Below are 13338 nucleotides of genomic sequence, written 5' to 3'. Positions count from 1 at the left end.
GCAGTGAGTCATAACAAACCACGCAACTTAATTAAGCCGTATGCCGGATACCAGCTTACAGAAAGAGCAGTGTGCCTCAATGGGTAAACATTTACAGACTCTTCAAGACCAAGTGGTGGTCAAATGGTTTCATTATGTGTGTTTTTTATTGTCTGCATCTAAAACCAAGCTTTAGTTTTCTTCATTTATAGTGTGCATAATTCTTCACACCATCGACCCAGCAACTATTCTAACATAGCAACCTCAACCCTCACCTTGAGTCCGTCTTCTCGGCAGTAGGTGTTTGCCTTTTTTTTTTTTACTTACAACCTTTTCAACAATGCCATCCGTGCCCTCGCTTCACCCCTCCCTCTTTTCTGTACCTTTTCTGACAGGGCTTCCTCCAGAGTGGAGAGGGCTGTGTCTGTGTTGCTGGAGTCAGTTTGGAGGCCTTGGACCCTTTCCCTCAACCCAGCCAGCTGTTTGTCCTTATCCTTTAACTGCTCCAACAGGTTTTCAATCTGAAAAGAGAAGGACAGAGACAAGAGGAGCTCAAGTTAGCATATTGATGTTGAACAAGCAACTCACAATCAAAAAGGTTAAAAAAAGTCACCAGCAGAAGAAGATACACTAGCATTTGTAAAATGTACACAACTGTACTAGCCTTGAGAAAAATGTCCCATTGATTCATTGAGAAAAATGTTTTCTAATTTTCTTTCTCTAATTTCTTGCTGTGATGTATTCCAATTTGGCCTGGCAGCTTAAAGATGAGCAGCAATAAAAGCCTCATTGTAGGGCTTGGGTCAAGACAATTATGGTTTGATCCATGAAGAGAGAAGAAGTTAGACTTAGTGGTGTTAACAACACGACCATTAAATAGTGTGACCAAATCAGCTTCGGTACCAGTTTAGTCAAGTTTTACTAAGAGTTGATTCATCCCATTGACTTACAGGACGGTACATCTGCCTTTCTGCGGCTAACCTCATGTCGCTAAAGTGGTGGTGTAATAGCCAGTTGTGGTGTTCAAAAGCCTTTATCTGATGAACATCCGTAAAACAGAACACAATCACACAAAGACACACATGCACACACACAAACACAAAGTGCTCAGAGCTGTACCAGACAAAACACAAGCAGATGCAGCTGGTAGGACACAGCACGATGCAATGAGTCTCCAGAGGTCTACACATTAGTCACAAAGGGAGAGCACATCTGGTGACAGGAGATGGTGACATGGTGACTTATCATTTCCACAAGCACACTCAACATTCCTTTATATTTCACTTAAAAGGCAGTTACATTTTGCACAGTTGATAGACTCACTGAGATGCACTGGCTTAGAGCTTTTATTTTCATGTCTCCATCTTACTCTTGTTTAGTGTTTTCTTTTTTAAGAGAGACAAAGCTCCATTCAGTAACTTCTGCAAAGCATTAATTCGGCATTTGACCCAAGTGGACCTTTCTCAGATCAGAGCTTGTGCTGTACAAAAGAGAGGCACATATACTGAAAAGAATGTATTATTTAATGAACATGAGAATCCAATAAAAACAAGAAAAGCACTTCAGGCCATCAAGAGACCAGATTTTAACTGAGATGGTGACAGGGTAAAAAAAAAAAAAGTCCAGTGGGGGGGAATTAGCTGCATTCCAGTCATGGGTACATAGATAGATAATGTCCAAATCTCCACAGCTATTTTACAAATGAATCCAATTAGACTGTAGACTTTGGTGTTCTCTGATCCCTGGAGGGCAAGAGCAAAGATTTAAAGGAGCCATCTTGGTTTTGGCAATGGAGGGAAAAGGCATTCAGGACCCCTCTGCAGATCTTGATATGTTAATGACAGTCATTATATAGGGACATTAAACCCTTCAGGGAATGATGGGAAGGTTTCACACTGCCAAAGTCAGATACAATTCCCAGCAATTCATGATTGCCATGAGTGTTTTAGATGGGATTCTAGGGTGGGCACTGCCTCTGAAAGAAAAGTGAGGTTTATATTGTTTCCTCATTTATTCTCAAATGTTTCTCTCATTTGATGTGAGTTGGCTGAAGAGTCACTTCACACTTTTCCAAGGACGTAGGCACTTGGCACTTGAGTAAGACACTCTATACCAGTCATGATCTGTACATCTTGAAGGTACCGGTGCGCTTGCCACAAATTACATAAGCCTGATGCTGGAACATGCTTATCTCCACATGCAGTAAACACAAGAGGAAGTACAAACAAACGAAGTATCTGGCCTGGCTTCGAATTGTAGCAGCACAGTAGCTTTGACATACCTTGTTCTCCTAAATACGCACGGAAACATATACATAAGCACTCATGCACACCCTAGCTCCCTATTCCTACGGATACCACAGAGCCTTATTTCAGGCCAAATTGAGCATGTCGCCTCTGGTCTTAGATAAATGATTACATTCTTCACCAGCCTAAGTTTGCTTTGGCCTGGTCGCAAAAAATAACAACCCCTCGATGAAATATCTAACCATGTCGCTCTGCCTTCTGTGAAATTGTGCAGAAAAAACGTTGAACATAACGTAAACGCTACATCACCATATGAGAAGCACGTCACGTGATTCATGGATATGGGAAAAAGGGGCAAGGAATTCTGTCAGAATTCTCCAAATCAAAACACACTCTCTGGAGAGAAATGCCTTTCGTTGACAGGCAAGGCACAGGGCAGCCGCATGGTTTTCTGGGAGAAAAGGGGGCCTCCCAACCAGTAGCTCAATTGTTATGATGAGAACAGCAGTCATTCATTTTATCTCTCAGTGTATGAGGCTCCCTCAAACTCTACTCCCGCATCTCTCTCTCTCTCACACACACACAGACTTTTATCATTAAACCACCGCGCATATGTCATCCCACTCTCCCACCACACACACCTCCCGCTGAAGCAGACCACCTACGATAGGCAGCTACTCCGACTCTCTGAGCCATGGACTGCGGTGTGGACTGTCTGTCTCAGTGAGTGTATCCTCCTGAGAAATCATGACGTCTGTTTCAGTCGTCTCCCACACACATGGCTCCTCACTGTTTACAGCCATACGGTTTGACTCTGATAACCTTATCACCAAGATGATAGGACAGGACCACGTTTTCCTTAAATGTGTTGAAGCTCAATAACCTTTTACCAACCGTGACTTCAGACATGACATTAATCTTTCAAAACAGTAGTTGAATTTTGACGAATCATTGATATTACTATGTAAAAAATGGGCAACCTTGCTCACCTAGTGGATAGGGCTGCTGATGTAATGTTGAGTCCTAACTCCAGTAGCCCATAGCATTTTGCTGCATATTATCCATTATATACTTGTTGGTGCTGGCTTCAGTCATATTGTAATTGACTTACCAACTTGTTTCAGGGGGCTTTAATATTGTCACCAGTGAAACCAAACCTAAGCAAATATGGCATGTAGAATTCATAGATATGAGACAGATAGTAGGCTTTGCAATTCCTTGGGAGCTTTTTTGTTGCAGTCTGTAGTGTATCATCATGATTAGGACAAGCTGAGCTCTAATGTTTTGGGAGAGAAGTTAGTGAAACAGTATCAGGTCCTGTGTCTCTGGCGAAAAATTGTGATCTAAAAGCGGTTTGTTCCGGAGAAGAACCACAAACCCGGTCAACCCATTTGTCTTCCACCCAAACTAGGAACTAAAACTCGATGGCCTCCAGTGGAATCATTTCTACAGCACACAAAGGAGACCAGCACCGAGCGTGACCGCCATAAAAATACAAACGTTTGTATTTTTAAAACTCTTTTGGACCAATAAAAATACCAAACAATAATTGGTCGCCCTTTCTGAACAGCACATTTCTCTGCGCTTGTCATCAGCTCTGAAAATATGACAAAGACAGAAGTAAAACCAAAGATCCTGGCACTGATATGAATGCATTTACCCAGACACACACACAGACACACACATACAGCAACACCCAAATACTCAGAAGGAGGATAACCGCAAACAGAACAATATGTAGTAACAGTGTGAACCTCCCCGGAGAAATCTAGGTCAGTCAGACCTAGAAACACCATGAAAGATCATGTTCTGGAAATATCATTCAGCTACTTTAAGTACTCCAATACCACATAGTGCAATCCAAATAAAACATGTGCATACAAAATGCTGTGTGTTTATATATTGATGTGTCATAATAACATGTACACCTGCACACTGTTCCACAAGTCCTGCCATTAGAGCGTGAAGATTCAGAGTTTAATAACGGACTTCCTCCTGCTGCTCAGCACTCAGATGTGGCTCTTCAAAGAGAAACACAGATTGGTCATGAAGTTGAGGGAAGATAGTGACCTTTTCAGTGGAGAGGGTGTGCCTAAACTTCACTTAACCCCTGTTGCACCACCACCCCTTCTATGGCTCTAAAGCAGGGCAATATGGGCAACTCTGGCAGACTGAGAAAACACTGATACTGTGTAAGCTGGCGCCCCCATGTGGTCATTTTCTGCAACATGCTCATATATCCACTTATGGCAACTCCGAGTTCATTTAAAATAAAAAGTGATGTGTTATTGTGTGTCCCCCCAAGCATCCCCTGCACGAGGACAGCAGAGTTGGACAGACCACAGAGGAGACTCACATTTCCAAAGTTTGGAATAAGTGAACTCGATATATGTGACACCTCTTTATCAGGGCAATATATAACACAGAAGAGATACCCAGAAGTCCCACAAGTCATCTTTTTATTAGAGATAATATCAGTAGCTTAAAATAAAATTGTGAGCAAAAATAAACTGAGCTCCTGAAAGTACTGAGGTATCTGCCACTATTACTCAAAGCTGTGAAGTCCCCATCAAATGTTTATAGACATTTGATTCAACTGTCTGGGAATGTAAAGGACAATGTGTCACAAAGACCTTTAAGCAGAAAATTACACCTCTCGCCTATTCCCCTCGAATGACCTTCCTGATGTCATGCTGCTTTGCTCGAGGAGTCATTACTCATCTGTTATCGACCAGAACGACCGAGCAAAATGACTTCATAAGATGAGTGGTGCCCAAGAGAGGGAGAAAGAGAAGGGTGGGTCACAACGCTCACGTTCTGAAATCATTCACACTTTTCTAAGTAGAGCTCATTCTTTATTTCTGTCAAGGACACTTTACTGTATGTCAAAGAATGTTTGATAAAAGAATGAAAGGAAATCCCGATTTCTACGCCTTTTCGAACTGTTTGCCAACATTAACCTGCAGAAGTGCACTGGGCACATTTGCACAAAAACATGTATTGTGCCACTGCGTACCTGCATGTGTACATGCCTTTGTATATGTGCTGTGCTCTTCTCTACCTGAACTGCTATTCCTCCAAACCAAAAAGGGCCATGCAAAAGCAGAATCTAGTGTTGAAAAGCCAAACAGGCAGGTTCTCGTCAATCTTACAGCCAAGGAAATAAATGGTTTGTCGAGGCAGAAGTTAGACCAAACGAAAGAGACATCATTTTCTACGGGTCTCACTAAGATTATGACTGAGGCCTGTGACTCACAGCAGCTCGCCCCAACATTTATTCTGCTCCTAACCACCAGCGCCTGTTAAGAAATACAAAGGTTCCCTGTGTCTATTAGCAACACACACACACACACACACACACACACACACACACACACACACACACACACACACACACACACACACACTCATTTGAATGCAAGCACACAGGCGTGTAAACATACACATACTTCATGAAAACAGAGTAACAATCATGGATATATATATATATACATGTGTATATATATATCTAAATACACATGTATATATATATATATTCTTTGTTGTCGTTGACGTTCTGTTGTATATCTTTAGTAGCTTTTAATATATAGGTTCAGATGCATGAGGTTATCCGTGTGCATACAAGAATAAATCCCAATAATTCCTAATTTGGAAGTGACCCCATTGCATGACCTAAATTGTAAAAAAGAACCTTAGCAAAAACATTAAATAAAGGAAAGCAGAACACACCAATTATATCAAATAGGCTGGAAAAAGAGATTCGAAAAAGAAAACACAAATTACTTAGCAACCAAAAGTGCTGGGCTTTCGGCTTCACAAAGGCTATAATTTAACATCAAATTGCAGATTACAAGAACTGATTACATATTTATTCATGGATGCAACATGAAATATTTGGAAATCAAAAACCAAATCACTGCATGCTTAAAAGATAGGGGGCCAAAAAACTGTCAATAGCCTGGCCATGACAAATGAATGCAGCTACCATCATTAAGTTGAAGAAGATGCTAAAGCTAACTGAATTATTTGAATATTGTGTGTAGGCTAAAATCTCATCACAGTCACTGTCTGCATAAATTCAGACCCAGTTTATCTCAACAGGCTGGTTGCCCTGGTCAGTAACTAGAATAAGTCACAAAGTTCAAAACAGTGCTTCACAGATAACCTTTGGAAAAAAACACATACTTCTCAGAAAGCAAGAAGTAGCAGCTGCCTTTTCAAAAAACACTTCCTAAAAACTAATAATCTTTGAATTTAAACATTATTGCGAGAATGGTAGAGGTTGGGGATCCCTACATTGTGCAGTGTTTTGTATTTCTTATTATTATCTACGCACCTTACTTGTCATGTCATGTCTGAGCTGTTCTGTTTTGTGTTGTATTTGAAAAATGTAATAAAGATATTATATCAAAAAAAAACATTATTGCCTTTTTTTCCGTCCGAGCCACAGGTGCACCTGAAATATTTGTGATATATGAGCTGAAATGTATCTTTCCTTAAGACATTTCTTCCCTAGAGAACATACTGTTCACAATTCCTGTTTAAATTACAAAAAACGTTTTGTGTTTAGTGTGAAAAACTACAACTGAATCCTAATGTACAGTAACTGAAAGAAAAACATTTAGGTAGCTTGATAAATAAAGCCTACCGTTTGTGTATTCACATTTGCATATGCACTTACATACACAAACAGGAAACCGTATCAACTTATCTAATTCTGTACGTCCATTGTAACATGTGGTTTATTCTGAACATACAGTACTGATCTCTGAGGAATACACACACACACACACACACACACACACACACACACACACACACACACACACACACACACACACACACACACACACACACACACACACACACACACACACACACACAATCAGGCTTAGATTATTATCATGAACGTTGGGCCAGGTTCAGCGATGGGGGCTGTGTGTAGCACTTACACATATGACAAGCAGACATCCTCCCCCTCTCCCCACACATTCCTCCAGAAAGTCATTCACACAGAGACCCTCCACTGCTTCATACATATCAAAGATTAACAAACATCTATGTGTATCTATGTTGGAATAGACTTACACAGAGTTGCAGACATGCACTCAGAAAATGTCAGAGAAACATTAAGAAAGACAAAGCGAGTGTTGTTTTCATAGTGATTTCTCCTGGTGGACCACAGAGCAAAAAGAGCAGGGAGAGACTCCTGCAGACCCCAGAGCTGTTCAATGAAGACAGATTGCACTTGTGCAAGCTAGGCTGTACGTGAGTGTGAGTGTGTCTGTGTGTGTGCCGGCCAAGTTGATCTATGTCCATGCTCTTTAGGCTCAAGACCCTATCTCTGCCCCCCTCAGCTGCGGAATGCTGCAGTGATTGCTGGGTAACGCTTTATTCCTCTGCTTCCAGCACCATTAGTATTAATTATTTTCTTCTTCTCCTTTGTAGAGAGGGAATTGGAATCCTTTGATCTGAGAGAATGAAAGAAAGAAACCAGGAAAGATAGAATAAAACATAATAAGAAAGAAAGAAACCCAGAAAAAAAAGAATCCAAGAAAGAAAGAAAGAAAAGGAAGAAGGCAAGAGAGCATGAAAGGAAGAAAGAATGAAAGAAAGAAAAGGTGGCCACCCGGCGAGGACCACTGCAGCCATGTGTCAACCTGTAGCTTTTGACCCCGGCACACTCTACAGTGATCTGGTCAGACAGGTAAAATACTCCATACAGTCATACGGTTCAAATGAGAGAGGTCCAACTGTGACCCACTTTAAACAGAAACTTTAACTGAAGGGCCTGCCTCAGATCTGGAAGTATGAATTACCAACACTTGACTGCCAACAGATTGGGTCGAAACAGGTCAGCCTGAGTTATGGCTGGTGTCATCATCAAGATACAGTAAGGTTTAACTTCTTCATCATCAAACAGGTCTGAAATCTTCATTTCCACGTGTTGTGGTCAGGAGGAAGACGAACTTGAATAGCTGCAGCCTGACATGTGGCCCGACACTGGGTTTGTCTTGACTGATGTGTAGCCTGGCTCCAATCAGCCGGCCTCAGGCTCTCACCATTAACCAGGCTGATTGCTGATAGTAGCAGAAGGGGGATGTGGGGGGGCCTATCATAGGCTTTTACCGGAACCTCCCCAGCTCCAACGGGCTTATCTGTGGCCGTGTCTCTGCACTGTGATTGGTCAGATGGAATCCATTAGGATGAAAGGCATTGGTGGCCTCATCACAAGCTCTATCAAGATCACATACACGCAGAAACGTACATGTTCAGTGAAGAAATAGAGGGGTCTCTGAAATACAGCTGTTCCACACACATCATTATTTACCCTTTAATACTTATAGTTTACACTAGAGTGGACCTAGATTAGGTATGTCACTTATTCATTATGTGATCAGTATTCAGTGTTGTCTGAAGTGGCAATACAGAACACAGATATGTCTACATTTAGCAGTATCCGGATTCAGATCAGGAAATATCTCAATTAATATTAAGTTCAAAAGATTAAGAATCTGATCAAGCACTTGATGCCAACCTGCTGCACTTGACAATATTCAACATAATAATAATCCCAAATTTCAAGGGTGTATCATGGAACATAATCACCTTTTTAGGCACAAACATTTATTATATATGACTTTAAGGAAGTATTTTAAATTTGGAGAAGGAAGTCATCTTCTATCATACATGCCTGGACACAAAAGCAGAAAGAAATGCTTTGTTTACACACACACACACACACACACACACACACACACACACACACACACACACACACACACACACACACACACACACACACACACACACACACACACTCAACTCTGTGCCAATGCTGAACTAATATTTTCCTTTCTATCAACATGCAGCACTTCCCCTCTCAATCCATATGCATCAAACTCAAACGTGCCAGTGTTTTTTCGGCGGTGTGTAAAACATGTGGGAGGAGGGAGAGAAAAGGGAGAGGAAGGAGCACCGTAGGTTTTGGTCACCATAAGCCTGCTGGGCTAGTTTGTTCAACGTTAACACATTTGGTTCATTAGATGGTATGCATGGGTTAATTCGACAAGGGACGTGTAAATGGAGTTTTTTTTTTTTTTAAACAACGAAAACGTTTAAAATGATGAAAGAGACAGAAGAGCAATTGCTCCACAAAGGGAGATTGAAGAGGGGGGAGGAAACAGAGGAAATGTTGAAGGCTAGGAAACATCCCTTTTCATCTCTAAATCGCTCTTTCTTTACTTTTCTTCCAAATCAAAGGCCTTGCCGTGCCGATGAAACGAGGCCAGAGCAAGTGCTGAAAGAGTCTGGCAGACGGTGCTCTGCGACAGAGCTGGGTTCCCCGATCCAGGGGAGACCTGCTAGACACTTTCATAACTAACCTTGAGAGAGACCATTGAGTCTCACAAGGAATCCTTCTGGATAGACACACACAAACATACACACATACGCCTGATGCAGCCCAGGGGTAATCGAATCTCTCTGTCTGTGGTTGCTATAGGGAGGGAACATGATAGGGGATACTATACTTCCATGCACACAGCGAGCCTTTTTAAAAGCATGAATATGGATTGAGACGACCACAATGTTTGAACATGAATAACACATGTATGCCAAAACCACACTACAACCGGCTCTGCATGTGTACCTCAGTCACCCCTATCCCCCCAGCAAAAAAAAAAAAAAAAACCTAAAATGAAAAAATAAATAAATAAATGCATCATTATGCATTGGTCATGGTCTTGTAGACCAAGGGCCTGAACAGAGCGCCCACTGTTCTGCATTGATATGTAAGACCAAAAATGCCCGCACAAAACTGGCATTTGCATTTTTTGTTTTTCATTTAAAGACCTCATTATATTTAGTTAAGTTCAGCCTCGAACTATTAGGATCAATGTAGAGCTCAAACTATAGCAATGACATCATTGTACTACGCTATAAGTCATAGTGACTGTACATGGAGAGGCCCCCTGAGAAAAAGATGAAAATCCTCATTCTCTCCAGAGTCCAAAAAATAGGGCACCCATAAGTGAACCATGCTGTAAACGAAGGTATCATCTGCAGTCGTGCACTTAAAGAATTTCAAAAAGTAATAGCACAAGGACTATCTGTCTCTCTTCTGCCCAACAGTCTGGGAGCCCTTTTGCCAGTTTGTAGTGCATCACTCTCTGTGATGAAGATGTTTTGACACACCGAAGTGGAGCAAAAGAGGGGCCCTTTGCCATTTAGAAGTACTACAGTGTGAAAAGCGCAAAGGACATTACACTTCGATGTCAGAGAAGTCAAACAGATATAAGCATGGTCAAACTGAAGTACTCTCATTTGCATATACATGAAGAGATCTCTTGATACTTAAAATATTTGGGAGTAAATGCTAAAGCCAAAGTGAGTTAAGCTACAGGAGGCAGGTATGATTTACTTGTGAAATAAATAAAACTGCAACATGAATTGTGTCACATACTAATTTGAGTCCCTGTTGTTATTTACATTATTGTTTTCCCCAGATAATTCTGTTCCATTTTGTATTACACCCACGTGAAAATCCTACAGACTGCTGTTGATATTAGCTTTCCAGATGTGAATTCCTTATGGACGGAAAGAGAGCAAGTTTGCTTCCACACATACACACACACACATTCCCATTAACACAAACGAAGGAAAAACACATGATGACACACCAGCTGATCTGTCATCATCCTGCGTCATCCTCACTAACACTCTGGGTGGTGGGGAATTGGACCTGTTTGTAGTGAAGATAGAGAGCCTGTCTTAATAACACAGATACATCAGCTTAACCCTCAAAGCACTCCAGGATAATGACGTGTGTGTGTGTGTGTGTGTGTGTGTGTGTGTGTGTGTGTGTGTGTGTGTGTGTGTGTGTGTGTGTGTGTGTGTGTGTGTGTGTGTGTGTGTGTGTGTGTGTGTGTGTGTGTGTGTGTGTGTGTGTGTGTGTGTGTGTGTGTTTGCGGATGAGGGTGCGTCTGGTATAGATATGTACTCTCCTCATCAGAGGAACATATTTAAAAAAGATTAATAGCCCTCTTAACTGTTTAGTTGACTCATTCGGATCTGATCATTTTATGAGCTGGAGGCCAGCCACTCAAACAACATTCAATGATCTCAGTGAACCTCTTCACATTGTGTAATAAAGCAACAACAGTCCTTGTTTACAAAAACGTTCATAAACTTCTCTGTTGACCTGGTATCAGCCGATTCTCATCCAATTTCTATTTTCTGTATATTGAATGGATGTCATATCAAAGAAGCCCTTCTTTATTTCAGAACATGTACTGTCAATATTTAGGAAAGCTTTCTTTTTTTCTGGGCAGACATCAAATAAGCAGTGTCAGTAAATGTTTATTTTAAAGTCGGTTATGGGATACAATGTATTACACAGTATAAAACCAAGATGAAACAAGATACTTTTCCAAGCTACATTCCTGTCTTTCCCCTTGTATACAGATGTGTAGGTTATATTCTGCTAGTAATTTGTCTGCCAGTAAGAAAAGAGTATGTGGCTTTCCAAATCGTGTCTGACAAGCACAGGTGTTTTGGACTCAGATTTAGGATTTCAATTCATCATGCAGAACATCATTTTTCTGTTAAGAAATACTACCATGGAAGGATAAGTCATAATACTTGACAGGGTTGGTTCACACAAATTACAAAGAACATATTTTCTCACATATAGTTTCAGTATGTTTTGGCCAGGTTTTCTGGCGCCACCAAAATACAGTAGAGATTAATCAAATGTCATTGGTGGTGCTCCCAACATTGAAACAATACCTTTTGAAAATCAACATCTTCCTCCATAAACAATGTCTTGCTTACTCTGGGTAATCCACAGACCTCAACAGTTTTCATTGGAACTACTGTCTTCTGAAGAAAGATTTACTATAAAAACAGTTGACAGTATGTTAACAAGTTCATTTGTTCCTGGTAATTCACAATCATAATGTTGTGGCTAAAGATCAGAATGAGGTGAACCACCATACAGTGTTTTGCTGTTGTATTCATTTTTTAAGATTTTAGGCATATTGCGTTAACTAGAAAGGAGAGGCAGCGAGGAAACAAGGGGAGAGAGATAAGGGTACTACATGTGTCAAGGATCCATAGCTAACATGACATCAATCATCTTTGGAGAAAATACATTGGGGATTACTAGAAGGATTATTCCCTAAGGAAAAACTAAGGAGAGCATAGTGTTTGTTGCACAAGTTTTATTTTATTTTATTTCTTCTTTGTCAAATCTACTGTTTTGTAGGCTCTTATAAATGTGAATCTACAGTATAAGCCTACTGCCTGAATTTGCTTTATGGTTTTCTCTTTCTTTGGTTCATTTGGTTTTTTTTGTAATTAAAAAATGTGAACCTATATGTTCATAATAAAGTGTGTGTGAGCTTAACTGTATGTATTCAACTAAAACAGAGCATTTTCTGTGAGCTCCGATTACGTTTTATTTCTTTATTATGTGCTCATGTGTTTCATTGTTGGTGTATGAATGAAATGATAAATAGAAAGGCAGGTTTTCCTATAAATAAAACATTTTTGAAACAAAATATCTTGGAGATTAGAACTTAGAAATATAACAGAGAAAATTCTAAGCGTCTGGAAGGCTCAGCAGCACATTGGTCATTTCAGACAGATCTTTAAGGAGTAAACACACTGATACATTGACAAACAAGTACCTACTGCACTTGCAAATATTACCCTGAATCTCCCTTGATGGAACCTTTACAGGAGGACCCACCTTTTTCGGTGGTAAGTATTTCATTTGTTTAAATGTAAAGTAAGACAATGTTTTTCCTGACAGATCTCTTTATCTCTGAGATAAGCACTAGTTGGGAAGGAAACCTGTACTCACATCAATTTTAATGAACTGTAGGTTTCCAAAAGGGTTGGGGTTTAGTTAGTGAAACCATTTTGAATGGAATGGTTAAAATTAGCACTGTAATATTTGTTTGTTAGTTTAAACTTCACCAAAAAGGTTAGGTTAAATACAAAATGTGTTTATCACTTTTTATCAAGTTAATACTGATTTTCTTGTCCTTATAGACGAATCTCTATTCACCTCATGTGCTTTGACAACACCAACCACAACAAGCTCATG

The 13338-nt window shown here is 40.4% G+C and overlaps 1 protein-coding gene across 2 annotated transcripts in view; it reads right to left on the bottom strand.

The window, feature by feature from the left end:
* LOC117493981 (ELKS/Rab6-interacting/CAST family member 1-like) overlaps positions 1 to 13338 on the bottom strand; it is a 143544-nt gene that overhangs the window by 95037 nt on the left and 35169 nt on the right. For both annotated transcript variants that reach the window (XM_034144578.1, XM_034144579.1), the window contains exon 7: positions 363 to 500. In XM_034144578.1, the coding sequence (XP_034000469.1) occupies positions 363 to 500 (138 nt within the window). The remainder of the gene's footprint in view (positions 1 to 362; positions 501 to 13338) is intronic.

The sequence above is a fragment of the Trematomus bernacchii genome, unplaced genomic scaffold (assembly GCF_902827165.1).
Source record: "Trematomus bernacchii unplaced genomic scaffold, fTreBer1.1, whole genome shotgun sequence".
NCBI classification, from domain to species: Eukaryota; Metazoa; Chordata; class Actinopteri; order Perciformes; family Nototheniidae; genus Trematomus; species Trematomus bernacchii.
The sequence above is the reverse complement of the archived record's forward strand: the minus strand, read 5'-3'. Positions and strand labels throughout refer to the sequence as shown.